This window comes from Lonchura striata, chromosome 36 (genome assembly GCF_050655825.1).
Source record: "Lonchura striata isolate lonStrDom1 chromosome 36, ASM5065582v1, whole genome shotgun sequence".
In the NCBI taxonomy this organism is placed as follows: domain Eukaryota; kingdom Metazoa; phylum Chordata; class Aves; order Passeriformes; family Estrildidae; genus Lonchura; species Lonchura striata.
In genome coordinates this window covers 9843433-9871398 of record NC_140738.1, presented here as the reverse complement: position 1 = coordinate 9871398, position 27966 = coordinate 9843433, and the positions used below count along the sequence as shown (strand labels likewise).

General features: G+C 53.2%; 1 protein-coding gene across 1 annotated transcript; it reads right to left on the bottom strand.

The window, feature by feature from the left end:
• LOC146764135 (uncharacterized) lies at window positions 1-27554 on the bottom strand. The gene is made up of 2 exons (XM_085565456.1): window positions 26279-27554; window positions 1-170 (listed from the first exon to the last, which is right to left on the bottom strand). Exons 1-2 carry the CDS (start codon window positions 27354-27356, stop codon window positions 1-3), a joined length of 1248 nt encoding a protein of 415 aa, XP_085421582.1. The 5' UTR covers window positions 27357-27554.
• Window positions 27555-27966: the final 412 nt, after the last annotated feature.

The following is a 27966-nucleotide window of genomic DNA, read 5'->3' as shown; positions in this document are numbered from 1 at the left end:
TCACGTTCGCATCCTCCCCCACCGGAGCTGCTGCCGCCGCCGCTGCCGCCCCACCGTGGGTTTGGACTCGGGCAATGCCTTCCTTCCACTGAGGGTCGCGGCTGTGCCTGGCTCGCCCGCCTCCGTCTGGGGAAACTGGGTGTCGGAGGAGCTTGGGAACTCTTGGGAAACTGAGGAACAGTGAGAGCCCGGGGACACGGGACGCGATGGGGTATCATCTCCCTGATTTTCCACAGGAAGCAATCCTGCCTGTCCTGTGTCTGTGGTGAGAGGGGCTGTCCCGAGCTGCTGGCTGGACTGTCCCCCCCCCCGTTTGTCACCAGGAGCCGTAGCTGCCTGGCTTGAGCTGCCGCGTTGTGATAGTGACTCTAAAACTGTTCTTGCTGAAGATAAAAGTTTTGCGGCAAGCTTATTATTTTTTATAGCCTGATAATATAATTGCTTATTAATTTCCTGCCAAAAATTTGGCTCATACAGTAAATCTGGATCTGAGTGTGGGAAGTTACACCTCACCCATAATAATAAATCTTTCAGCTCCTTTTGAGCAATCTCCACTGGATGGGCAGAGATGATGCCCTGGAAGGCAGATACTATTTCTTTTTCCTCTTGGGAGAATTCCTCCCCCATGTTCTTAATTTTGACCGTTGTCACCAAAAGCTGTGTTGGCCCGAGGTCAGTCCGGAGATGGCACTGATCACCGTCCAGCAGGTCACAGGTGAGAGATCCCAGGCGCGCTTCTGGGTCATCTCCTCCCTGGAAAGTCCCCAAGGCGAGTTGTTTCAGTGAAAGTCAGGTTCTTATCTCGAGCTGTCTGCTCCCTCTCTTCTTGGAATTTACGGTGAGTGTGTGCTCTCCTCTTCTCTTTTTTTCTTCTCCGCTGATGCAGGTTGGAGGTTGTTTGATGTTTCTTTTCGGTCTTCTTGCTGGTGCCCAGCCAGGGAACCAGATGTGAGAACCCCGGGTTTGGTTTGGGGTCTCATATCGTGGTAAAGCTTCTCTTCCAACCCATGTTCCCAAAGAAAAACTCCGCAGCCTCTTCTTGTTCGGTCTCAAGATGATTTATTGCTAGTTATCTAACAGATTAGGTTCTCGGGCTGCAGCCCTTTGGTCAGCAGCCCAGGCAGAGAAGCACACACTCCTGACACCCTGACTGTCCGGTGTCTTCTTCTTCTCTCTCCTCGCCCAGGGCTGCTGCTATCTTTTATAAGATATATTACGCATAGCATGTTTACAATTATTCCCCAATACCTATTACCTACGTTGCCAAGTGTTTTTCTATTCTAAACCAATCTGTGAGTGCCAACATCACCAAGAACATGGAGGTAAGGAAGAAGAAAGAAGAAGGATGGGTTCATCCCACTTTCCTCCATCTTAGAACTTCTCACCCCCATGTAAAAAGTAAAAACCCCCCTGTACATGCACTAAAACACCCCTGTACACTACCAAAAAATATTTCCCTCTACTTTGTGACTACATTTACTATACTATCTAGCACTTTGTGACTGCTTGTTCCACCTTCAAAGCTGGTAATTCATTCCATGGTTCAAACTCGAAATCACAGCTAAATCCAGCTGCCTGCCGGGGTCCAGACTGCGTCTGACCACGGCCTGGAACCTCTAAAAATGTCTGAGAGACATTTTGAGTTCCCACAGACCATGCCTGGGAAGTGTTTCCTCACAGCCCACAGTGCACCCTCCAATCCCTGGAAGTCTGAAGGAAGCACTAGGAATTCCAGCATCCATTAATGCAGACAAGGATTGAAATCCTTTCTTACCTGAAGAGGGTAGGAAAATATATTGATACTGTGAGGAAAGTAACATTCCTTCCCAAAATGCTATGGGTTTGAGATTTAATGTTCAGTTTAGGAAGGCTTTGTCCCCATCACTGAAGTCCAGACATCATCACTAAACATGCTGAGGCCTTTTCTCAGCTTCTCTGCTCCACCCTTCTTGCCAGCACTGGATGGCAGTGTCAGACTCCACTTGACACAAACTCCTCTGTGTGCTCCCCTCCTGCTGAAGGAAAGCTCCTGCCAAACTGTTCCTTCCCTGCTTTCCAGCCACAATGTCCACAGCCTCCTTCTGAAACATCCTCCCCTAAATGTCTGTCCCTTCAGAGGAGCACACACCCCTGGCTGTGCTTTGCACACTGGGTCTCTGTTTCTGTGGTGTTTGCATTTCAGCCTGTAAGGAGAGCACAGGGTGCAAGGAGAATGCCAGAGGCTAAAGATAACAGGAAGTCATCTGGTTGCAAACAAACAATTCTGAAAAGTTTATTCCTTTGCTTAAATCTATCTTATTAATGGAAGTTTGGTATTTATAACATTGAATACAGAGAGTATTTCAAATAATCAATACAGAAATTATTTCTAACAATCAATACAGAGTATAACAGCCAATACAGAGATGATAGCAATCAAAACAGACTATTTTTAACAATCAGTACAGAGTATTTCTAACAATATAGGGTATATCTAACTAATCATTACAGAGAATATTTCTAACAATCAATAGAAAGCGTATTTCTAAAAATCAATAGAGTATTTCTAACAATCAATACAGAGATTATAGCAATCAATACAGTATATTTAACAATCATTACAGAGAAATAAGGACATTCTTAACCTAAGGAACTTAAGGAATTTCAAGCACCAAGTTTGTCTTACAGGAATGAAGCAATTGAAGAGGTAATTCAACAAGTCTATCCACAAATGCTGGAATATATCCTCCAGTTCTGCCCATGGAGATGCAAATGGCCCTGAGCAGCACAAGGGCTTTGTCAGGAAGGCCACTCCTTTCCAGGCTTTCCCCAGGAGCCCCAGGTCAATCTCTTCTTCTCTGTGCTCCCCTCTGGCTCCATTCCTACGCTGCCTCCAGATCATGAACGTGTCAGGGACAGCCAAGCAAACCACCGTCCATGTGCGCCAATGGATCTTTCCTCCAGTTCCCACAGAGGCCATGCCAGACACTCCTGTCTGGCTTCCAGGTCTGCAATTTCCTCCTCCAAGTGCAGCTGGTGCTGCCAAAGGATCACCTCCTGCTCCTTCATCCTCTGGACAATTCCTTTATCATCCTCAGGAGAAATCCTATTCTTTCCAGAGGGCTGGTTGATGCTGAGAATGGCCATCAGCACCAGGTACCTATGGAAGATTCCTTCAGCCATGGCTGATCCTTCCCTGAAAGAGAAAGAAAGGAGGACAGAGCCAAGATCCAGACTATATTGCCTCGGGAGGAGACAGGAAAGAGGCTCGCCCCTGGCAGGAAGGCTCTGGCCAGCCCTGCAGAAAGGCTGGAGGCCAGAGGTGCTCCTCAGGGCTCACCTGCTGCTGCCAGTTCCAGTCCAGCTGCCCAAAGAGGCTCCATGAGCACGTGGTGAGGAGGAAGAGGAGGAAGGTGCGAGACACAGGGACACAAACCTGAGCATCTGGGTTTGAGGAGAGAGAAGCTCAGCATTGCAGATGGCAGGAGAAACCAAGCCCAGTCCCCCAAGCAGGAGGAGGAGAAGAAGGGCCTCCCAAGCTGGCTGCAGGCAGACAATGGAGACCTTGCCCAGATGTTCCCAAATGGGCTGGGGGGAGGGAATACACGGCCCTGCTTTCCAGCTGCTCCCACCACTTCTGACCCTGCCACTGCCTTGAGACAAAGCCCGATGAAATCCTGCTCAGCGTGGGCAACTGAGCCCTTGAAGGATTTAGTGTCAGGTCAAGGCTTCCTTTCCCTCCCAAAGCCTTTCCTTGGCAGCCTTGGGCAGGGGATTCATCCTCCCTCCCTCCTCCTTCCCACAGACCTGCTCGGAACCACTCTGTGGGCACTTTCCATTCTCTGTGTCTGTCCTCAAGTGCAGTGCCAACCTGGGTCAGTCCTGGCTCTGTCCTGAGCTCCCAGGAGCTCACAGGCTGAGATGGCAACGCTCAGCCACACCAGGGCCCTGCCCCTGCCAGCAGCACCCCCACAAGCAGCAGCAGCAGCAGCAGCAGCAGCAGCAGCAGCAGCAGCAGCAGCAGCAGCAGCAGCAGCAGCAGTCGCCTCTCAGCTCTTGGTGCCCCTGCACTGCAGCCCCTCCCGCTGGCACCAACATTCCCTCATGGCCTTGGAGACAGTCCTGAATCCATCCATGGGGTCACAGAGCCTTGGAATCCCAGAGTTCCAGGTTCCTGGAATCCTAGAGTCATTGAATCCTGAGAACCACACTCAGAGGAGGAGGAGGAGGCGGAGGAGGATGAAAAGGACGTGGAAGATGAGGAGGAGGAATAGGAGGAGGAAGAAGATGAGAATGAGGATGTGGAGGAGGATGATGAGGAGGAAGAGGATAAGGATGAGCAGGACAAGGAGGAGGAGGAGGAGGGGGAGGACTAGGATGACAAGGAGGACAAGGAGGACGAGGATGAGGAGGAGGAGGATGAGGAGTATGAGGACAAGTAAATGGAGGAGAAGGACGAGGAGGAGGAACAGGACAAAGAGGACGAGGAAGACCAGCAGGAGGAGGAAGATGAGGAGGATGAGGAGGAGGAGGCAAAGAAGGGGTTGTTAAAAGAGCAGTTAAAGAATGAGTGCTGGGAACCTGTCCCCATGGAGAACCCATCTCCAGATGTGCTCCATGCCCTTAACAATGGCCCCTGGGGAAATGGAAACCCCCTGGCTGTGCACGGCTGCTCCGAATGTGCAAATACAGCCCTGGACAGTGAGACTGGGACTGCCTGGGAAATTGTTCTGGGTGTGATGGCCCTGGCAGGGCCAGCCCAGAGGCTGCAGGGCTGGACCTTCATGCACTGGAATTAGTCAGGATAAATCAGAAGCAAAGGAGAGTTAAAAATACAGGATCAGGAATCCAGATTCCTCCAGGACACTTTGGTTTGGTAACTGCTCACTGGAGCTTGGCCTTGCAAAGTGCTCCTGTCATGGGAGGAGGAACTGATGCAGATTATCAAGGAGAAAATGAAGTAATTTGGTTAAAGAATACTGAACAAGATTGGATTATTCAAACCCATGACAGGGTAGCACAGTTATTGATATTGTCAGTGTTTAAAACAATTGGGAAAAAAGGAGATCCACCTCAAATCACTGCTGTTGGTGGAGATAAAGGGTTTGGATCCAGCAGTGCTAATAATGGAGCCAGAGTGTGGCTCCAGAGGCCAAAAGGCCCTCCCGAGGGAGCTGAAGAACAGCTCCTGGGAAGGACAGCAGTGTTTGAATCCTGAAACCTGGGCAGGAACGATGGGAATGTGTCCCTGCAGCCAAGTGCTCTGTGTGAGAACAAGTAGATATTACAGGAGATTGTTTTACACATCCTGCCAGACCAAATCCCCCTCTTTGCCCCAGTTAAAACTTGTGACCTGGACTCCATTCTAGGATGGAGCCAGGGCCAGGCTCTTGTACTGCCCAAGGTGTATCCCTTGAAGGCCTTTTAATAAATACCTGCTTTATTCCTTTAACACTGCCTAGCTCTGTTCTAGGCAGCCTCTCAAGGCATCACCACCAAACCAAGGGAGCACGGACCAGGTCTGGCTGGCTGGGCCTCCTGGGGACCACCTGACCACCTTGGCATGTCCAGGGCTGCTTCTCACCTGCCCTGAGGCACTGGGGCTCTGGGCTCTCCTTCCTATGGGAGAGAACTCTCCTTCTCCTCCATGGGCCATGGCCAAAACTGGGATTCCTCCTCCAAAACTCTGTACATCCAAGGATTGCTCCCAAGTGAAAACTGCCAGAACAGACAGGTCTGACTGCCCTTGGCCTCTTGGGAGCTGCTTGTCATCTGCTTTTGAAACACTGGGGCTTAGTGCTTTCCTTCCAATGAAAATAATTGTCCTTCTTCTCAAGATGTCTGTGATAAAAATTGAGATTCCTCCTCCCAAATTCTGTGTATGCAAGGATTCCTCCATGACAAAAGCTGCCATGAAGATCATGTCTGGCTGTCTCAGCCTCTCAGAAGCCACCTCTTTCTTCATCTGCCTTTGAAACACTTTGGCTCTGGGCTTTCCTTCCTACGGAAAAACCTATACTTCTCCAGGTGTCCATATCTGAAACTGTGATCCCACCTCTAAAATTCCCTACATCCAAGGGTTGCTACCAGCCAAAATCTGCCAGTACCGTCAAGTCTGGCTGGCCTTGGCCTCTGGTGGCTGCCCCTGCCACACTGGGGCTCGGTTCTTCCCTTCCCATGGAGATCACTGTGACACTGTGGGCACCTCATGGAACCAAGGGGATCATTGTGGCACCACTGGAGCCCATGGAACCAAGGGGCCATGGTGACACCGCGGGGCTTCATGGACCCAGAGACCATTATGACTCTGTGGGGCCTGATGGAACCATGGAGACCATTCCGACCCTTCAGGGCCTGGTGTCACCAAGGGGACATTGTGACACCTCAGGGCTGCCTGGAAGCCAGGGACCATTGGGACACTGTGGGGCCCCATGGAAGTGAGGGAACATGGACCAGGTCTGTCTGGCTTGGCCTGCCAGGGGCCACCTGACAGGTCTGGCTGATGTTGGGATGTCAAGGGCTGCTTCTCATCAGCTCCTGGAGAACTGCAGCTCCGGGCTCTCCTTTGTATGGAAAAGAACCATCCGTCTTTTCAGATGCCCATTGCTGAAACTGACACTCTGCCTAAAAAATTTCCTATATTCAAGGGTATCTCTTCAAACAAAATCTGGCAGCTCTGGCTGGCCTTGTCCTTAGGTGGTCACTTCTCATTTGCCCCTAAAACAGTGGGACTCTGTTCCTTCATTCCTATGGAAAAGAACTGGTCCTCATGTCCAGGAAGCATGGCCAAAATAAGAATTGGACATCAAGCCCAGCTGGAGTCAAATAGCCATATGCAGGCCCAGGGGTAGATACTGACTCTTCCAGAGCTTCCATCCTCCCTCCAGTGAGAGAAAAGACACAGGGCAGGCACACAGAGGAGCAACGTGAAGACACTGAGGTCAGGGAAGTTGAGTCCCAGATGGGAGGGATGAGGAGATGCCTTGATCTTGGGGCTGAAATCCTCTGCTAAAGCTGTGGAGAAGGATGTCATTGATACATCAGACTCTCTTTTTCCCTACAATGCATTGAAAAGTATGGGGAGATGACTTGTTCAGCAAAGGCCTTCATGCTAAAGTAGGGAAATGTTGAAGTAGCTGTGATCTCATGAGAAGTCTGAACATTGAAAGAGAGAAGAGTGATGAGACCCTGTGCCCTCAGGGAGAGAAGAAGGCGTCTGTTCCCAGAGATTAAGATGATTTCATAAATAGATGAAGAGATCCTTTGCTCTTAAACAGCAAATCTTGAAACTAATACCCCATAAGTTGGCATGGCCGCTAAACACAGCTGTGGGAAAAGCTGTGAAAACATGGGAGGGACTTCACAATTGAAGATTTTTCCAGGCAGTGGCTATTCATGGAAATGAAAAGCCATGAGATAACTGTTTTCTTGTGGAGAATTCTCCATAACATTAACCAGAGGTACTTCTCTCCTGATGTGAACTGAAGAAAGATTAGAATATTCTAGAGGTGGTAAACTGACTTGAAAATTTCAGGTTTTGTCTCTACATTGTCAGGTTGTATGGAGAGAGGATGTGATCTGAAAGTTTTGTTCATATTCTTATTACTCTTTTATTTAGTTACTGTTAATAAACTTTTCTTTACACTCTTTTAAAGTTTTGAGCCCACTTTTCCTTTCTCCTAATCCTATCTCACAGCAGGAAATGAGTAAGTATATTCTAGTGAGTGCACTGGTAATTAGCCAGCACTGAACCCACCACACTAATTGATGCGTTGACCGAGAAATATCAAATAGGCAAACCAAAACTACCATAGAAATCTACCTGATGAACTGCCGCAGACAAGAGGGAAATGGTTTGTCAGGACTTGCATGATCCTAATGAGTCCCGTGGTGCATTTGGAGCTGAGCCCTGGAACCTCAGGGCCTGAGAGGAGATTGCACAAACCTTTCCAGGAGGCAAAAGTCAGAAAAAAACCCCAAAGTTTCTCGAGGTATTAATGGGACCCACTGAGGTCCATCCCCAACAACGGTTCCTGATGGACTCCTTGGAGGAGTGAACTGGAGGCCAGGATGGCACAAAAACCTCTCAGAGACTCCAAATGGCACAAAAACCTCTCAGTTTTGGAAGAAGAATTCAAAGACCCTCACAAAAGTTGAGTATCTCAGAGTATTAATGAACCCCACTGAGTGTCAGTACAAAGCTCTCAAGGGACTCATTAAAGCAGATAATTGGGGCCATGATTGCACAGACTTCTCACAAAGTCTGTAACAAAAGTGAAACACCAAGTACCTTAAAAGAACTGAGTACCTTGAAGTATTAATGGGCCCCACTGAGTGTTGTTCCTGACAAAGCCTCTCCAGGGACTAATTACAGGAGATAATTGGAAGCCATGATTGCACAAAGCTCTCAGAGACTGCAAGGCAAAAGCAAAAGCCAAAGTCCTTTGAAGAACCTGCAGTCCCTGGGAGCATGAAGGAGCCCCCAGGGCCATTCCTGAGCAAGGCTCCCCAGGGACTCCTTCCAGCAGATCCTTGAGGCCACTGGGATGTGGGCATTGGGGGGATGCTGAGGACAGAACCAGGGGCTGACAGTGCCCAGCCTGGCTGGGGCTGTGCCAGGAGGCCCCAGAGCCTCAGGACAAGGTGTCTCCTCACAGCCCTTGGTGGCACAGACCCTGCTGTGCCCCAGGGCACCAAGACTTGGCTTCTCTTTGTCCCCACCTGGCATCAGTGCCTCCAGTTCTCTGCTCTGCCTGTGGTCTGGGGACACTTTCTCAGTCGTGTCTCTCAGTGGGACCCATTAAAAGTCCAAGAAACTTTGGAGCTGGATTCTGACTTGGAGTTCTGGAGAGGTTTCTGCAGCTCCCTCTCAGGGCCTGATGTTCAGGGCCTGAGCACAAAGCCCCAGAGGTTCATTAAAGTCCTTGTGCTGTGTCTGTGCTGCTGAGCTGGGCCGGGCTCCTGGCACAGAGGGTGATGCTGGTAACCAAGCAGAGCTTCAAAAGCACATTTCTCTTGCTGAGCAGCTCTTCTCCCAGCCCAGCAGGGCTGGGGCACTGCCTGCAGCCAGCCCGGGCACAGCACAGAGGCACAGAGAGCTTCAATCCGTCAGGGCTGGGAAGGGGCTGAGAAGTGCCTGGGGCAGAATCACTGCCAGCCCTTGGCACAGGAACCTCTGGCTGCAGGACAATGCAGCTGCAGCTCCTGGAGCCATCTCCTAAAGCTGGAACATGCCAATGCCCACAGAGCCTGTGAGTGCATTCTCTGCTCATCTCCTGTGCAGAGCAGCCAGGGGTGACCAGGGCTGTCCTGCAGAGCAGGGTCCTGCAGCCCAGGGCGCTGAGCTGGGCCAGGGACTCTGCTGCCTGCCAGGGACAGCTCTCAGCCGGCCCTGGAGCTGCTCCCAGCGCTGGCCAGGAGCTGTGGGGGGAAGGAGCCACCCTGAGCAGGGCAGGTGCTGCTGCTGAGAGGGGCTGGCTGGGGCAGGGCTGCTCCCAGCTCCAGACCAGCTCCGGAGGACACTTCCCAAAGAAGGTAAGCCTGGGTTTGCTGTAAAGGTCAGGAGCTTTCCTGAGAGTATTTTCAATTTTCTGCTTGGAGAAAGATGATGAAGTTGTGATGATGATAAAAATATTTTTGCTTTTATATATTTTTCATATATTCATAGTTCTGTAAATTACTGTTACGTAGTTTTAAAATTATAATCCTTAACTAACTCTATTAAACTCTTAAATAACTCTTTTTAACTACTATTATATATTTAATGTATTTATGATCCTTAATTAACTCTAGTATGTTTCCTTACCTTCTCTTGGATTTTAGAACTATAACCTGTCTAAATACATTTTTAAAGTGCTATATAATCTTTTTATCAGAGAAAGAACCCACAAGAAGAGTATTTTGGGTTTTGAATGTGAGCAGTGATAAGAAAAACTGGGACAAAGAAGGCCCTGGACTTATTCCAGTGGGTTGAGGCAGGGGTGTGTAACTGGGTACTGAATCTCCCATTGGATGTTCCTGTTAAATATCCTAAATAATCAACATGAACAAATTGTTGAAATCAGGGGCTGGGTGTGCCTCATCCCCACTGGGACACCTGGAAGCTTCCAATAAAGGTCTGGTTTTTACTTTACTGTTCTAATACTGTTGCAAGGTCTTTTTTTCTCCTTCAATTATAGACAAAAGGGGGTTGAGAGAAGCAGAACAGGAATTGAAATCCCAGAATGACAGAACATTCTGAGTTGAAAGGGATACACAGGATCATCAAAGGAATGTTTGAACATGTCCAGAGACTCCAGAACTGTGACTTTGGGTGGTCAGTGTCTCTGCTGGGAGCCTCCCAAAGGGCCTTCAGCCACTCCTCAGCCCTGGGCAGCAGCAGCATCACCTCTGCAGGGCCCAGCAGGGCTCTCCTGAGCTGCCCTTGCCCAGCTGCACACAGAGCCTGCCCCAGCCAGGGCCCTGCACACAGGCAGGTTTCTGTAGGGCCGGGCCGAGGGCACACAGGGTGGGATGGGCTCTGTGAGCACTCTGTAACAGGGACAAGGCACCTCTCAGGAGGGGATGTCCAGGCCCAGGGAGATGCTCAGGGAAGCAGAGGGGGCTGAACAGAGCAGTGCTGGGGGAACAAGCCCATCCAGCCCCTCACCTTCCTTCAGCCACAGGGAATCCTTTGCCTCTCACATCTCTCAGTGGCAAACTCTGAGTGCAGCAGGAATGCTGGGGATTTCTGACCTCAAAGAGACAGGAATCGTGTGTGGGTAGGAAATCAAATCCTAAATCCAACCCCTGCCATCAATTTCTCTTAGGAGTGTGAATACAGATGGTACCAAGCCTTTCTGCAGTAGCAGTGATTCCCCTGACAAATCCTGAATATCCAGCCTTGTTCCTCTGCCCCATGGCTACAAACCCAGGGCAGCAGAGCAGGGATGGCTTCTCCAGAGCCCCCACATACAGCCCTTGCTGCTCCTGGCACACTCAGCCAGCACAACTGGAGCTCAGGCAGGGACCTGGGTGAAGGTTTTCCCAGAGCAGGAACAAGGGTGGGTGAGTCCCAGCAGGACAGGCTGCAGAGAATGGCCCAGGTTTGGCTCCAAGCAGCCTCTCCTGACTTGTCCCTGTCCTTTATCCATGAACAGGTGCCCATGTGCAGCCACAGCAAATGTCCAACAGCAGCTCCATCAGCCACTTCCTCCTGCTGGCACTGGCAGACACGCGGCAGCTGCAGCTCCTGCACTTCTGCCTCTTCCTGGGCATCTCCCTGGCTGCCCTCCTGGGCAACGGCCTCATCATCAGCGCCGTAGCCTGCGGCCACCACCTGCACACACCCATGTTCTTCTTCCTGCTCAACCTGGCCCTCAGCGACCTGGGCTCCATCTGCACCACTGTCCCTAAAGCCATGCACAATTCCCTCTGGGACACCAGGAACATCTCCTACACAGGATGTGCTGCACAAGATTTTTTTTTCTTTTCTGTGCTGCAACAGAATATTTCCTCCTGACCATCATGTGCTATGACCGCTACGTGTCCATCTGCAAACCCCTGCACTACGGGACCCTCCTGGGCAGCAGAGCTTGTGCCCACATGGCAGCAGCTGCCTGGGCCAGTGCCTTTCTCAATGCTCTGCTGCACACAGACAATACATTTTCCATGACCCTGTGCCATGGCAATGCCCTGGGCCAGTTCTTCTGTGAAATCCCACAGATCCTCAAGCTCTCCTGCTCCAATTCCCACCTCAAGGAACTTGGGTTTCTTGTGGTTACTAGCAGTTTATCATTTTGTTGTTTTGTGTTCAATGTTTTCTCCTATGTACAGATCGTCAGGGCTGTGCTGAGGATCCCTTCTGGGCAGGGACGGCACAAAGCCTTTTCCACCTGCCTCCCTCACCTGGCTGTAGTCTCTCTCTTTGTCAGCACTGCAGAATTTGCTCACCTGGAGCCCTCCTCGATATCCTCCCCATCCCTGGATCTGGCCCTGTCAGTTCTGCGCAATGAAATCCTGCTCAGCATGGGCAACTGAGCCCTTGAAGGACTTAGTGTCAGGTTAAGACTTGCTTTCCCTCCCAAAGCCTTCCCTTGTCAGCCTTGGGCAGGGGATTCATCCTCCCTCCCTCCTCCTTCCCACAGAGCTGCTCGGAACCACTCTGTGGGCACTTTTCATTCTCTGTGTCTGTCCTCAAGTGCAGTGCCAACCTGGGTCAGTCCTGGCTCTGTCCTGAGCTCCCAGGAACTCACAGGCTGAGACGGCAACGCTCAGCCACACCAGGGCCCTGCCCCTGCCAACAGCACCCCCACAAGCAGCAGCAGCAGCTGCAGCGGCAGCAGCAGCAGCAGCGGCAGAAGCAGCAGCAGAAGCAGCAGTAGCAGAAGCAGCAGCAGCAGCAGCAGCTGCAATCTCCTCTCAGCTGTTGGTGCCCCTGCACTGCAGCCCCTCCCGCTGGCACCAACGTTCCCTCGTGGCCTTGGAGACAGTCCTGAATCTATCCATGGGGTTACAGAGCCATGGAATCGCAGAGTTCCAGGTTCCTGGAATCCTGGAGTCATTGAATCCTGAGAACCACACTCACAGGAGGAGAAGGAGGAGGAGGAGGAGGAGAGGGAGGAGGAGGAGGACGAGGAGGAGGAGGAGGAAGAGGAGAAAGAGGAGGAGGAGGAGGAGGAGAAGGAGGAGGAGGAGGACGCGGACGAGGATGAGGAGGAGGACGAGGAGGAGGACGAGGAGGAGGAGGACGAGGAGGAGGAGGATGAAGAGGAGGAGGAAGAGGAGGAGGAGGAGGAGGAGGAGGACGAGGAGGACGAGGAGGACAAGGACGAGGAGAATGAGTAGGTGGAGGACGAGGAGGAGGAGGATGAGGAGGAGGAGGATGAGGACGAGGACGAGGAGGACAAGGAGGACGAGGATGAGGACGAAGACGAGGATGAGGACGAGGACGAGGAGGACGAGGAGGAGGGAGGAAGAGGAGGACGAGGAGGAGGACGAGGACGAAGACGAGGAGGACAAGGACGAGGAGAACGAGTAGGTGGAGGATGAGGAGGAGGAGGATGAGGAGGAGGAGGATGAGGACGAGGACGAGGAGTACGAGGAGGACGAGGACGAGGACGAAGATGAGGATGAGGACGAGGACGAGGATGAAGACGAGGAGGGCGAGGTCGAAGGGGACGAGGAGGAGGACGAAGAGGAGGACGAGGAGGAGGAGAAGAAGGATGGGGATGAGGAAAAGGATGAAGATGCAGAGGACAAGGAGGATGAGGAGGACGAGAAGACGAGGAGGAGGAGGAGGAGGAGGAGGAGGAGGAGGAGGAGGAAGAGAGAGAACGAGGACAAAGAGGATGATGATGATGAGGAGGAGAACGAGGAGGAAGAGGAGAATGAGGATGAGGAGGAGGAGGACAACGAGGAGGAGGAGGAGGAGAAGAAGGATGAGGATGAGGACGAGGAGGAGAAGGATGAGGATGAGGAAAAGGATGAAGAGGACAAGGAGGAGTATGAGGAGGAGGAGGAGGAGGAGGAGGAGGATGAGGAGGACGAGGAGGAGGACAAGGAGGAGGACGAGGAGGAGGACGAGGAGGACAAGGCGGAGGACGAGGAGGAGGACGAGGACGACGAGGAGGATGAGGATGAGCAGGATGGGGAGGATGAGGAGGAGGAAGAGGAGGAAGATGAGGAGGAGGAGAAGGAGGAGAATGAGGATGAGGAGGACAATGAGGAGGATGAGGAGGATAAGGATGCGGAGGATAAGGAGGAGGAGGATGAGGAGGAGGACAAGGATGAGGAAAAGGACGAGGATGAGGAGGACAAGGAGGACGAGGAGGAGGAGGATGAGGAGGAAGAGGATGAGGACGAGGAGGACGAGGACGAGGAGGACGAGGACGAAGATGAGGACGAGAACGAGGACGAAGACGAGGAGGACGAGGTCGAAGAGGACGAGGAGGAGGACAAGGAGGAGGAGGAGGACAATGACAAGGATGATGAGGAGGGGGAGGAAAAAGAGGAGGAGCAGGAGGAGGAAGAGGAGGACGAGGAGGAGGACGACACGGACTAGGGAAAGCACTAAGATGAGGAGGAGGAGGAGGACAAGGAAGAGGAGGAGGCAGAGAAGCATGAAGAGGAGGAATAGGAGGAGGAAGAGAGAGGACAAGGACAAGGAGGATGATGAGGAGGAGGAGGAGGAGGACAGCGAGGAGGAGGAGGAGGACAAGAAGGATGAGGATGAGGACGAGGAGGAGAAGGATGAGGATGAGGAAAGGGATGAAGATGCAGAGGACAAGGAGTACGAGGAGGAGGAGGAGAAGGAAGATGAACAGGAGGAGAAGGAGAACAAGGTGGAGAAGAAAGAGGAGGAGGATAAGGATGAGGAGAACGAGGAGGAGAAGGACGAGGAGGATGAGGATGAGCAGAATGGGGAGGATGAGGAGGAGGAAGAGGAGGAAGATGAGGAGGAGGAGAAGGAGGAGAATGAGGATGACAATGAGGAGGATGAGGAGGATAACGATGTGGAGGATACGGAGGAGGAGGATGAGGAGGAGGACAAGGATGAGGAAAAGGACGAGGATGAGGAGGACAAGGAGGACGAGGAGGAGGAGGATGAGGAGGAGGAGGATGAGGACGAGGAGGACGAGGACGAGGAGGACGAGGACGAGGACGAGGACGAAGACGAGGACAAAAACAAGGACGAAGACGAGGAGGACGAGGTCGAAGAGGACGAGGAGGACGAGGAGGACAACGAGGAGGACGAGGAGGAGGAGGAGGAATAGGAGGATAAAGAGGATGAGAATGAGGATGTGGAGGAGGACAATGAGGAGGAGGAGGAGGACGACGATGAGGAGGACGAGGAGAAGGAGGAGGAGGAGGAGGTGGAGGAGCAGGACAAGGAGGATGAGGAGGACGAGAAAGACGAGGAGGAAGAGGAGGACGAGGACGACGAGGAGGACGAGGATGAGGACGAGGAGGAGGACGAGGAGGAGGACGAGGAGAAGGAAAAGGAGGATGAGGAGGAGAAGGAGGACAAGGAGGAAGACAACGACGACAACGACGACGACGAAGAGTAGGTGGAAGATGAGGAGGAGGAATAGCAGGAGGAAGTGAGAGAACGAGGACAAGGAGGATGATTAGGAGGAGGAGGAGAACGTGGAGGAAGAGGAGAATGAGGATGAGGGGGAGGAGGAGAAGAAGGAAAATGACAAGGTGGATGAGGAGGGGGAGGAGAAAGAGGAGGAGCAGGAGGAGGAAGCGGAGGAGGAGGAGGAGGAAAAGGAGGAGGAGGACAAGGAGGGCGAGGAGGACGAGGAGGAGGACAAGGTGGAGGTAGAGGAGAAGGAGGACGACGAGGACGAGGAGGACGAGGAGGACGAGGAGGATGAGGAGGACAAGGAGGACGAGGAGGAGGAGGAAGAGGACGACGACGACGACGAAGAAGAGGTGGAAGATGAGGAGGAGGAATAGGAGGAGGAAGAGAGAGAACGAGGACAAGGAAAATGATGATGATGAGGAGGAGAACGAGGAGGAAGAGGAGAATGAGGATGAGGAAAAGGAGGAGGAGGACAATGACAAGGAGGATGAGGAGGGGGAGGAGAAAGAGGAGGAGCAGGAGGAGGAAGAGGAGGAGGAGAAAGACGACAAGAACTAGGGCAAGCACAAGGAAGATGAGGAGGAGGAGGAGGCCAAGGAAGACGAGGAGGCAGAGAAGCATGAAGAGGAGGAATAGGAGGAGGAAGAGAGAGGACAAGGACAAGGAGGATGATGAGGATGAGGAGGAGGAGGACAGCGAGGAGGAGGAGGAGGAGAAGAAGGATGAGGACGAGGACGAGTAGGAGAATGATGAGGATGAGGAAAAGAGGAAGATGCAGAGGACAAGTAGGAGGAGGAGGAGGAGGAGGAAAAGGAAGATGAATAGGAGGAGGAGGAGGACAAGGTGGAGAATAAAGAGGAGGAGGACAAGGATGAGGAGGACCAGGAGGAGAAGGACGAGGAGGATGAGGATGAGCATCATGGGGAGGATGAGGAGGAGGAAGAGGAGGAAGATGAGGAGGAGGAGAAGGAGAATGAGGATGAGGAGGACAATGAGGAGGATGAGGCAGATAAGGATGAGGAGGATAAGGAGGAGGAGGATGAGGACGAGGAGGAGGACGAGGAGGAGGACGAGAAGGACGAGGAGGAGGACGAGGACGATGACGAGGAGTAGAAGGATGAGGATGAGGAAAAGGATGACGATGCAGAGGACAAGGAGGACGTCCTCCTTGTCCTCCTTGTCCTCTGCATCTTCATCCTTTTCCTCATCCTCATCCTTCTTCTCCTCCTCCTCCTCCTCATCCTCATCACCCTCCTTGTCCTTGTCCTCTCTCTTCCTCCTCCTATTCCTCCTCTTCATGCTTCTCTGCCTCCTCCTCTTCCTTGTCCTCCTCCTCCTCCTCATCTTCCTTGTGCTTGCCCTAGTCCTTGTCGTCTTCCTCCTCCTCCTCTTCCTCCTCCTGCTCCTCCTCTTCCTCCTCCCACTCCTCATCCTCTTTGTCAGTGTCCTCCTCCTCCTTCTCCTCCTCATCCTCATCCTCATTCTGCTCTTCTTCCTTGTTCTCCTCATCCTCCACATCATCCTCCTTGTCCTTGTTCTCTCTCTTCCTCCTCCTATTCCTCCTCCTCATCTTCCACATCCTCTTCGTCGTCGTCGCCATCGTTGTCGTCGTTGTCGTCCTCCTTGTCCTCCTTCTCCTCCTCCTCCTCCTCATCCTCCTCGTCCTCGTCCTCATCCTTGTCCTCCTCCTAGTCCTCCTCCTCCTCCTTGTCCTCTACATCTTCATCCTTTTCCTCATCCTCATCCTTCTCCTCCTCGTCCTCGTCCTCATCCTTCTACTCCTCCTCCTCCTCCTCGTTGTCCTCCTCCTCCTCATTCACGTCGTCCTCCTCGTCCTCCTCCTGGTCCGCCTCCTTGTCCTTCTTGTCCTCGTCCTCCTCCTCGTCCTCGTCCTCGTCCTCGTCCTCGTCCTTGTCCTCCTCGTCCTCGTCCTCGTCCTCGTCCTCGTCCTCGTCCTCGTCCTCGTCCTCGTCCTCGTCCTCGTCGTCTTCGTCCTCGTCCTCGTCCACGTCCCTGTCCTCGTCGTCCTCCTCCTTGTCCTCTTCCTCGTCCTCCTCGTCCTTTTCGTCCTCCTCCTCCTCGACCTCCTCCTCCTCCTCCTTGTCCTCGTCCTCGTCTTCCTCAACCTCCTCCTCATCCTCCTCCTCGTCCTAGTCCTCGTCCTCGTCCTTGTCCCCGTCCCCATCCTCGTCCTCCTCGTCCTCCTCTTCCTCATCCTCCTCCTCCTCCTCCTCCTCATTTTCCTCCTCTACGTTCTCATTCTCATCCTCTTTATCCTGCTATTCCTCCTCCTCCTCCTCGTCTTCCTCGTCCTCTTCCTCCTTGTCCTCCTTGTCCTCGTCGTCCTCCTTGTCCTCCTCATCTTCGTCCTTTTCCTCATCCTTGTCCTCCTCTTCATCCTCCTCCTCCTTATCCTCCGCATCCTTATGCTCCTCATTGTCCTCCTCATCCTCATTCTTCTCCTTCTCCTCCTCCTCATCTTCCTCCTCTTCCTCCTCCTCATCCTCCCCATGATGCTCATCCTCATCCTCCTCGTCCTTCTCCTCCTGGTCCTCCTCATCCTTGTCCTCCTCCTCTTTATTCTCCTCTTTGTCCTCCTCCTCCTTCTGTTCATCTTCCTTCTCCTCCTCGTTCTCCTCCTCCTCGTCCTCCTTGTCCTCTGCATCTTCATCCTTTTCCTCATCCTCATCCTTCTCCTCCTCGTCCTCGTCCTCATCCTTCTTCTCCTCCTCCTCCTCGTTGTCCTCCTCCTCCTCATCCTCATCATCCTCCTTGTCCTTGTCCTCTCTCTTCCTCCTCCTATTCCTCCCCTTCATGCTTCTCTGCTTCCTCCTCTTCCTTGTCCTCCTCCTCCTCATCATCCTCGTGCTTGCCCTAGTCCTTGTCGTCCTCCTCCTCTTCCTCTTCCTCCTCCTGCTCCTCCTCATTCTCCTCCCCCTCCTCATCCTCCTTTTGATTGTCCTCCTCCTCCTCCTCTTCCTCGTCCTCATTCTCCTCTTCCTCCTCGTTCTCCTCCTCTTCATCATCATCCTCCTTGTTCTTGTTCTTTTTCTTCCTCCTCCTATTCCTCCTCCTCATCTTCCACCTCCTCTTCATCGTCGTCGTCGTCGTCGTCGTCGTCGTCATCGTCATCGTCGACCTCCTCCTCCTCTTCATCTTCCTCCTCGTCCTCCTCCTCCTCCTCATCTTCCTCATGCTCCTCCTCCTTGTCCTCCTCCACATCCTCATTCTCATCCTCTTTATCCTCCTATTCCTCCTCCTCCTCCTCATCTTCTACACCCTCCTCCTTCTTGACCTCCTTGTCCTCCTCGTACTCCTTATCCGCCTCATCCTCGTCCTTTTCCTCATCCTTGTCCTCCTCCTCATCCTCCTCCACCTTATCCTCCGCATCCTTATCCTTCTCATCCTCCTCATTGTCCTCCTCATCCTCATTCTCCTCATTCTCCTCCTCCTCATCCTTGTCCTCCTCTTCCTCCTCCTCGTCCTCCCCATCCTGCTCATCCTCATCCTCCTCATCTTTCTCCTCCTGGTCCTCCTCATCCTTGTCCTCCTCCTTTTTATTCTCCACCTTGTCCTCCTCCTCCTCCTGTTCATCTTCCTTTTCCTCCTCCTCCTCGTCCTCCTTGTCCTCTGCATCTTCATCCTTTTCCTCATCCTCATCCTTCTCCTCCTCCTCGTCCTCGTCCTCATCCTTCTTCTCCTCCTCCTGCTCCTCCTCTTCCTCCTCCCCCTCCTCATCCTCCTTGTCATTGTCCTCTTTCTCCTCCTCCTCCTCATCCTCATTCTCCTCTTCCTTCTCATTCTCCTCCTCCTCCTCCTCCTCCTCGTTGTCCTCCTCCGCCTCATCCTCATCATCCTCCTTGTTCTTGTCCTCTATCTTCCTCCTCCTATTCCTCTTCTTCCTGCTTCTCTGCCTCCTCCTCTTTCTTGTCCTCCTCCTCCTCCTCTTCCTCTTCCTGCTCCTCCTCTTTCTCTTCCCCCTCCTCATCCTGCTTGTCATTGTCCTCCTCCTCCTCCTCTTCCTCATACTCATTCTCCTCTTCCTCCTCGTTCTCCTCCTCCTTCTCATCATCCTCCTTGTCCTTGTTCTCTCTCTTCCTCCTCCTATTCCTCCTCCTCATCTTCCACCTCTTCTTCATCCTCGTCATCGTCCTCCTCATCCTCCTCCTCGTCCTCCTCATCCTCCTCCTTCTCCTCCTCGTCCTCCTCGTCCTCCTCCTCCTCCTCCTCCTCCTCCTCCTCCTCCTCCTCCTCCTCCTCCTCGTCCTCCACCTCTTCCTCCTCCTCCTCCTCCTCCTCCTCCTCTGTGTGTGGTTCTCAGGATTCAATAACTCTAGGATTCCAGGAACTTGGAACTCTGAGATTCCATGGCTCTGTGACCCCATGGATGGATTCAGGACTGTCTCCAAGGCCACAAGGGAAGGTTGGTGCCAGCGGGAGGGGCTGCAGTGCAGGGGCACCAACAGCTGAGAGGCGACTGAGCTGCAGCTGCTGCTGCTGCTGCTGCTGCTGCTGCTGCTGCTGCTTGTGGGGGTGCTGTTGGCAGGGGCAGGGCCCTGGTTTGGCTGAGCATTGCCATCTCAGCCTGCGAGCTCCTGGGAGCTCAGGACAGAGCCAGGACTGACCCAGGTTGGCACTGCACTTGAGGACAGACACAGAGAATGGAAAGTGCCCATGGAGTGGTTCCGAGCAGCTCTGTGGGAAGGAGGAGGGAGGGAGGATGAATCCCCTGCCCAAGGCTGCCAAGGGAAGGCTTTGGGAGGGAAAGCAAGCCTTGACCTGACACTAAGTCCTTCAAATGCTCAGTTGCCCACGCTGAGCAGGATTTCATTGCTCAGAACTGACAGGGCCAGATCCAGGGATGGGGAGGATATCGAGGCAGGCTTCAGGTCAGCAAATTCTGCAGTGCTGTCAAAGAGAGAGACTACAGCCAGGTGAGGGAGGCAGGTGGAAAAGGCTTTGTGCCGTCCCTTCTCAGAAGGGATCCTCAGCACAGCCCTGACGATCTGCACATAGGAGAAAACAATGAACACAAAACAACAAAATGATAAACTGCTAGTAAACACAAGAAGCCCAAGTTCCCTGAGGTGGGAATTGGAGCAGGAGAGCTTGAGGATCTGTGGGATATCACAGAAGAACTGGCCCAGGGCATTGCCATGGCACAGGGGCAGGGAAAATGTATTGGCTGTGTGCATGAGAGCATTGAGAAAGGCACTGGCCCAGGCAGCTGCTGCCATGTGGGCACAAGCTCTGCTGCCCAGGAGGGTCCCGTAGTGCAGGGGTTTGCAGATGGACACGTAGCGGTCATAGCACATGATGGTCAGGAGGGAATACTCTGATCCAAGGAAGAACAGAAGGAAAAAGAGCTGTGCTGCACATCCTGTGTAGGAGATGTTCCTGGTGTCCCAGAGGGAATTGTGCATGGCTTTAGGGACAGTGGTGCAGATGGAGCCAAGGTCGCTGAGGGCCAGGTTGAGCAGGAAGAAGAACATGGGCGTGTGCAGGTGGTGGCCGCAGGCTACGGCGCTGATGATGAGGCCGTTGCCCAGGAGGGCAGCCAGGGAGATGCCCAGGAAGAGGCAGAAGTGCAGGAGCTGCAGCTGCCGCGTGTCTGCCAGTGCCAGCAGGAGGAAGTGGCTGATGGAGCTGCTGTTGGACATTTGCTGTGGCTGCACATGGGCACCTGTTCATGGGGAAAGGACAGTGAAGAGAAAAAGGAGATGCCTTTAACCAAAATCAAAGGCATTTCGCATGAACCTCTTTTTTCTATGACACACACGGACATATTTTTGCGTTCAAGAGTCCTGCGGATTACTTTTTAAGCTCCCCCCATGTCTCTCCTGGTGTTCTTGGAATCAGAAACCTTTAGCATTTCTGCTTCCCCCAGGGTGAACAAAGCAATTTCTGTGAGGCAAAGTGATAAGTGGAGAGTAAGGGGAGATGGCCTGTCGTTCTCACCTGTTCAGATTTCTCTGGGCTTTAACCACTCTCAGTTAGAGGATGATCACGTTCCCATGCTTCCCTAAAATGTCACCAGGCACGGCTGAGAGCAGATGGATCCACAACAGCTCAGCTCCACATTTGGATCCAAGAACTCACTTTGCTCATTTCACCCACCCAACAGCATTTTCAGTGTCACAACACCTCTGCCTTTCCTCATCAATCTTATAAATCAGAGATGCTCTAGGACAGGTTTGCACCCTGGATTGAAGCTCCCAGCTTGGACTGAAATCTCAAGGAGACTTCCAAGTGTCCTTCTGATGGCACTGGATGAAGGGAGATGCAGCTCCATCCCTGGTTGCACTGCCAGCATTGCCCAGGCACTGGGGACATCTGTGTCACCCTGAGCCAGCTGTGCCCCTGTCAGAGCCCCCAGTGCCGGGCAGCTGCTCCCAGCCCTGTGCTCTGCAGAGGGAACTGGGCCCGGGACTGCAGAGCTGCCCCACGGCTCTGCTGCAGCTCTGCCTGCACAGGAGGGGCTGCACGCCTTGGAGCCCCGGCCCTGAGGGCAGAGGCTTGGCTGGGGCACAGGAGGGAGGGGGCTTGTGCAGAGGGAGGGGCTGCACTGGAGGGGATCCTCTGGACATCTCTAAACTCTCCCTGCCTCAGCATTTCTGGGTTTTGTTTTCTTTCCTTCCCTGATCTTCTCTCTGCTTCCTGGAGATTTTCCTCCTGCAAGTGTTTCCCTGTGCCTGATCTCTCCGTGCCAGCACTCCCAGACCCCAAATCTCTGTGCCCACTCCTTGGCCTGACAGAACCCTGCCTGTTTGCAGGGCACTGGCTAGGGGCAAGTTCTGTTTGCAGCTTGGAGAAAGGACAGCGCAGACTGAGCCTGATGGCTCCAGCAAAGGTGATGCTGGTGCTGTCCATGGGCAGAGTGGCTGAAAGCACATTAGGGATCTCCTGTGAACCTACTCATCACTAAAAGTAACAGTTCAGATTTCTCAGGCACTTCTCAAAATACAGAATCAACTGCTGATATTTATTTCTCCCTCCCTGCCATTCTGCAATGGTAGGAAACTGAATACAAACTTTTTGGGAATTTCTTCATTTTTATCAATATCCTTGTCTTGGAAATATTCTGTGACTGATCAGAAACCCTCAGCATGTCAGAACACCATGAGCATTTCACCTACCCTACACCAGAACACTCAGAGTTGTACTCACAGGCTCTGTGGTCATTGGGATGTTCCAGCTTTAGGAGATCTCTCCAGGAGCTGCAGCTGCATTGTCCTGCAGCCAGAGGTTCCTGTGCCAAGGGCTGGCAGTGATTCTGCCCCAGGCACTTCTCAGCCCCTTCCCAGCCCTGACTGATTGAAGCTCTCTGTGCCTCTGTGCTGTGCCCGGGCTGGCTGCAGGCAGTGCCCCAGCCCTGCTGGGCTGGCAGAAGAGCTGCTCAGCAAGAGAAATGTGCTTTTGAAGCTCTGCTTGGTTACCAGCATCACCCTCTGTGCCAGGAGCCCGGCCCAGCTCAGCAGCACAGACACAGCACAAGGACTTTAATGACCCTCTGAGGGGCTGCTGTTGTTTTCATTAGTCTCATTCCCAGAGAGTGTGCTCAAAAAACTTCTCAAGAACTCAAAGTGTGATTGAAACACTGAAGTTTCTTGGACTTTTAATGGGTCCCACTGAGGGAAACGACTGAGAAAGTGTCCCCAAGTAGAGCATAATGCTGGAGCAGAGATGACAGCAAGGGAAAAGCAAGGGGAAGGTGTCTCTGGTGCTGAGCAAACCTGGATGTGTTTCAGGAATGCAAAGGGCCCAGGCCTGAGCCCCAGCCCCTGGCAAGGCAGATCCTGTCCCTCCCTCATTGCTCAGGGCTCTTCCCGGGATGGGCACTGGCATGTGGGGATGTGCAGTGCCAAGGGCAGGACCATGGGGCGGCCCCTGCCAGGCTGCTGAGCAGGGACAAGGAGGCACTGAGGCCCCAGGGCTGCAAGGGTCACTTGTCCCCTCGTGGCCTCAGGCCCAGGGCCAGCAGCCATGGCCAAAGGGCTGCACAGGTTGGCTCTGTCAGGGCCTTGCAGCTGCTGCACATCCCTGAGCCCTCTGCAGCCCAGGCTGTCCCACGGTGTCCCTGCCCTGCGCCTCTGTCCCTGCAGGCTGTCATCACCCCCGGCTGCCCCACCTCGCTGGCCCTTCCTTTGCTGGCAGCTCTGCCTCCTGCTGCCCCTGCCTGGACACACAAAGCCTTGGGCTGCTCCAGGCTTCTGCTGGGGATGTGTTGCACCACAGCCCTGCCCTGGGAGGGAAATTCCTTTCTCCTGGTGTCCAGTCTGGTCCTCCCCAGCTGTCCTTGGTGCCATTATTTCTTTCTCTCACTGTTTTATACAAGGAAGAAAATCTACATCCTCTCTGAAAACACCCTTCAATCCCTCCCAGGCTACTCCTGTTCTGTCCTCAATCACCATATCACTGAGACCAGAGCCTGCAGCCTCTACCTGCTGGTTGTGTGATGAGGCCTCCAAAACCCATCTTGGGAGTTTTTTGGGTCCTCTACGAAGTCTGTGAAAATGGAAAAACAGTCAAAGTTATTTTTTCCAAAATCTTGCATTGACAGAACAAGGATCAGTATCTTTAAACTGAATGAGGGTGGATTTACATTTGTTAGAAGGACAAAATATATTATAATTATGAGAGTGACACAAAATGGCCACTGTTTTTCCAGAGAGATGTATTCCCCATCCCAGGAATGCTCCAAAATCAGGGAGTGTGTGCAACCTGACCCAGTGAAATCCCCTCCCCTCCCCAAGGATGGAATTCCTGTTTGTGGGTTCCCAGATGTGCTGGGTGCCCTCACAACACTTCTGGCCAAAATGTCTGCTGAGGGCAGCCAGGCTGCTGCAGGGCAGTGACCTCACAGCCATCGCCATGGCAGCCCTGTCCCCTGGGCCTGGCTCTCCCCTTTCCTCTGCCTCTGCCTTGTCTCTGCTGGCATGAAGAGTTTTGTCATTAATATCTTGTCCCCAAGGTGCTGGGCCAATGGCTTCCCAGTCAGGCTCCTGGAGCAGAAGTGGCTTTTCAGAGCCCAGCCAGAAATGAGCCCTGAGGCAGCAGCTCTGCAGCGCTGGCCACCAGGCCAGGTGCCAAGGGAGGCTTCTGGCCATGCCCTGCAAGCAGCTGCTGCTGCCAAGGTGCCTTTGGTGCCTCGGGCTGTCCCTGGCACAGCTCCCAGCACGGCACTCTGCCCTTGTGCCCGAGGCCTTCCCTGTGCTGGGGCTGGCCTGGGGCTGTTCCTGCAGCGGGACCTGCCCTGCTCCTGGCACAGGAAAGGCAGTTCCTGCTGGAGCAGGAGGCTCTGCCTGCAATGGGCTCAAACAACTCCAGCAAGGCCCTGCTGACTTCAAAATTGCTTCCTAGAGCAGAATATCCTATAGGTGTTATAGATTCTGGACTGTGGAGTAAATAACTCTGGTTAAGAGCTTACTGTCTAGTCATTATCAGATTGTATTTATATAAATATATCTGGTATTCCATCATTAATCCTGTGGGACAAATTGCATTGACAGATTGTTCAATTCTACCTGTCCAATCGTTTATACATAAACCTTTGACAAATTCTAGGGCCAGGATTGGATCCAGTCACTCCCAGTCTCCTCTCTTAAAAGGAATTTTTGAAGTCTGGGGGCCCTGCAGGGGTTTTAGAACCCATGGTGGCTGCTGGGTGTCTCCATCTCATGGCTCAGCAGGAGTTTCTCCAATAAAGAAATAAAGCTTTTGCCTGAAGCTCCCATTCTGCCCATGGCAGAAGTGTGTGTGACATCCCAGCTCTTTGGCAGCCTGAGGATGCCTGGGATGTCACCGTGGAGCCCCCGTGAGTGCCTGTGACAGATCGGTGCCTTTGCAGCCCAAGGTGCCCTGGGATATCACCATGGAATGGCTGTGACTGCCTCTGACCACACGGCTCTTTGACATCCCCAGAAAACCTTGGGAGGGCTCCATGGAGCCCCTGTCTCTGTGTGTGACATTCCAGCTCTTGAACAGCCTGGAAACTCTTGGAAAGTCCCCATGGAACCCCTCTGAGATCCTGTGACAAATCTCATTCTAAGGAGGCAACCATCACCAGGAAACCCTGTTGCTATGGTCAGTTTCCATGGCAACCATCCCCAGCCCCTGTTGCTATGGTCAGTCCCTGGGCAGCTCCATGGAGACCCCATGCCAGGGGTGGTTGCCATGGACACCAGCTCAGGCCTGGAGCCCGTTGCCATGGCAACCATTGGCACTCCCATCCCCAGGGTCATGGATCCCAGAACCACAGAATTGGCTGAGCTGGGAGGGACCCATCAGGATCCTCGAGTCCAACTGCTGGCCCTGCACAGGACACCCCAACACTGCCAGCCTGGGCCTGGCAGCGCTGTCCAAACGCTGCTGGAGCTCAGAGAGCCCTGGAGCTGTGACCCTTCCCTGGGGAGCCTGGGCAGTGCCCCAGCAGCCTCTGGGCAAAAACCTTTTCCTGAGATCCAACCTAAGCCTGCCCCGACTCAGCTGCAGCCGCTCCCTCCACTCCTGTCCCTGGGCACCAGAGTGAAGAGGTTCCCTCAGCCCCAGCCAGGGACCCGCTCCCAAGGCTGCTGCCATGGCCACCAGGGCTGGCACCAGCTGGGATGCTCGGTTTCCAAGAACTGGGGTTTGGGAATGGGATTCCTCAATTTCCTGCTCCCGCTAAAACTGCCCTGCCATTTGCTGCCCTCCCACCTACCATGGAAAGCACAAAAGGCAAAGATTCCAGGCTGGAATAAGAACAATTTACTAGGAACAGCAACAAGACCGGGACCAAACAGGAACAGAAAGAATATTGATAACAGAAGGGATAAGATAAACTATTTCCACAGAAAACTACATCACCAGTGACTGTCTCTTCCTGGCCACGTGTTTCCTCCTGCATGGAAAGGACACCCTTCTCCTCAGGGAGAGAGAAAGAGTCCTTTCCTGCCCCTGGCAATGACCTGAGGTGGGAGTGAATGTAGTGACAGGGCCATGGCCAGACCCTCATGTTCTTCAATCCCACATCAGGACATTGGCAGGGGCAGGAAAAGGGACAGGTGTCTTCCCAGCATGGATCACAGGGAGCATGGATCACCAGGGCTCTTCCCAACATGGTCCTCCAATGGGGGATGAAGCTGGAGAAGTGCACAAAGCTCTTCCTGCAGCTGGGGAATTTGCAGGGCTTCCCTTACCGGTGGCTCCGTTGGTGTTTGGTCAAGTGAGAGCTCTGGGTGAAGCTCTTCCCACACTGGGAATGCTCATATGGCCTCTCCCTGGTATGGATGGACTGGTGCCTGACAAGGGTGGAGTTGTGCTGGAAGCTCCTCCCACAGTCGGGGCAGCGGTAGGGCCTCTCATCCGTGTGAATCCGCTCATGCAGGAGGAGATTTGAGCTGGTCTGAAATAGTTTCCCACATGTGGGGCACTCATAGGGCCTCTCCCCAGTGTGGATGCGCTTGTGTCTGATGAGGTGGAAGTTGCGCTTGAAGCTCTTCCTGCAGTCGGGGCATTGAAAGGGCCTCTCCTCTGTGTGAATCTGCTGGTGGCAGAGGAGATCAGAGCTGGTGTGAAACCTCTTCTGACACTTGGGACACTCGTAGGGCCTCTCCCCAGTGTGGATGCGTTGGTGGATGATGAGGTGGGACCTGCAGCTGAATCCCTTCCCACACTCCCCACACTCGTAGGGCCATTCGCCGGTGTGAATCATCAGGTGTCGTTTCAGATTGTTGCTCTGCCTGAAGCTCTTCCCACACTCCGAGCACTTGTACGGCTTCTCCCCATGGTGAACCTCCTCATGGAGCTCCAGCTCCAAGCTCTGGCTTGAGCTCTGCCCACCTTCCTGGCCCAGGGTGGATCTTTCCTGCTCAGAACACCCTGGGCTGGGTTTGCAGCCTCTCTTCCTGGGGGATTTTTGGGGCTTTTCCTCCCCGTTGGATTCCTGTGCTGTGGGGCTGCTCAAAATGGCCTCTTCTACAACGTTCTTCCACGGGGATTTGCCCTCACTGGTCCCCATCCTCAGCTCCTTGTCTGGGGGAGGAAGGACAAGGAGAGGATGGGATTTGCCTCCATGCCACAGGGAAGGACAAGGAGATCCCCCAAGTGCATCCCCGGCAGGAGGGCACCGGCAGCGGGGCTGTCCTGCAGCCGGGGGCCAGGCTGGGCTGGGAGATGGAGCAGGAGAGAGGAAGAAAGGGGCACTGACTCCCTCCTCACCTGCCTGGGGGTCCCAGGGCATCTTCCTCTTCCTTGCAGCCTCCTCCTCCATCCAGCCAAAGTCTGGGTATGGGAAATTCTGTTTTGGAAGGAAAACAAGGGATGAGCACATTAAGTTTTGTACTGGTTTGCAGGCAAACCTGGGAGAGAGTCTAAGCCAGAATGACAATTGAATAAGAAAATTAAGATCAAGGCAATGATACAGAAACACTGGTTTAATCTGACAGAGTCAGGATATAACCTTACACCCCGTTGCTCAGGGTGGTGGTAGCAGTCTGATGAAATGGTGGCTGCAGTCAGGCTGGAGTGATGAACGTGATTCTGTCAAAGCAGTGATCCTGTAGAAGGGTCTGGTCTTCCTCTGAAGGTCCAGTGGTGCTTATGGAGCTCTTGTCGTCTGGGAATGCAGTAGCCAAGGTGGTTGTGTTGTTGCAAATGGTGAGATTATATCCAGGTAGGAATGCTTGGTTCCTCCCCCTGGGCAGAGCATCCCACAATGGGATGATGTAATTTTATCAGTCCTGCAGTGACACTCAATGGCCCATTAAGAGAAGATGGCCCTGGAGGGCGTTATCAGGGCTGAGCCATGGAAGAGATAAAGAACACTGCCCCACCTGTTGATAACAGTTTATGGAGATGGGGACTGAAAACACTTTTGGTTATATCTGACATTGTAACCTGAAACAGTGAGGCAATCCCTGCTCGGGGTGGGGGGTGAACAC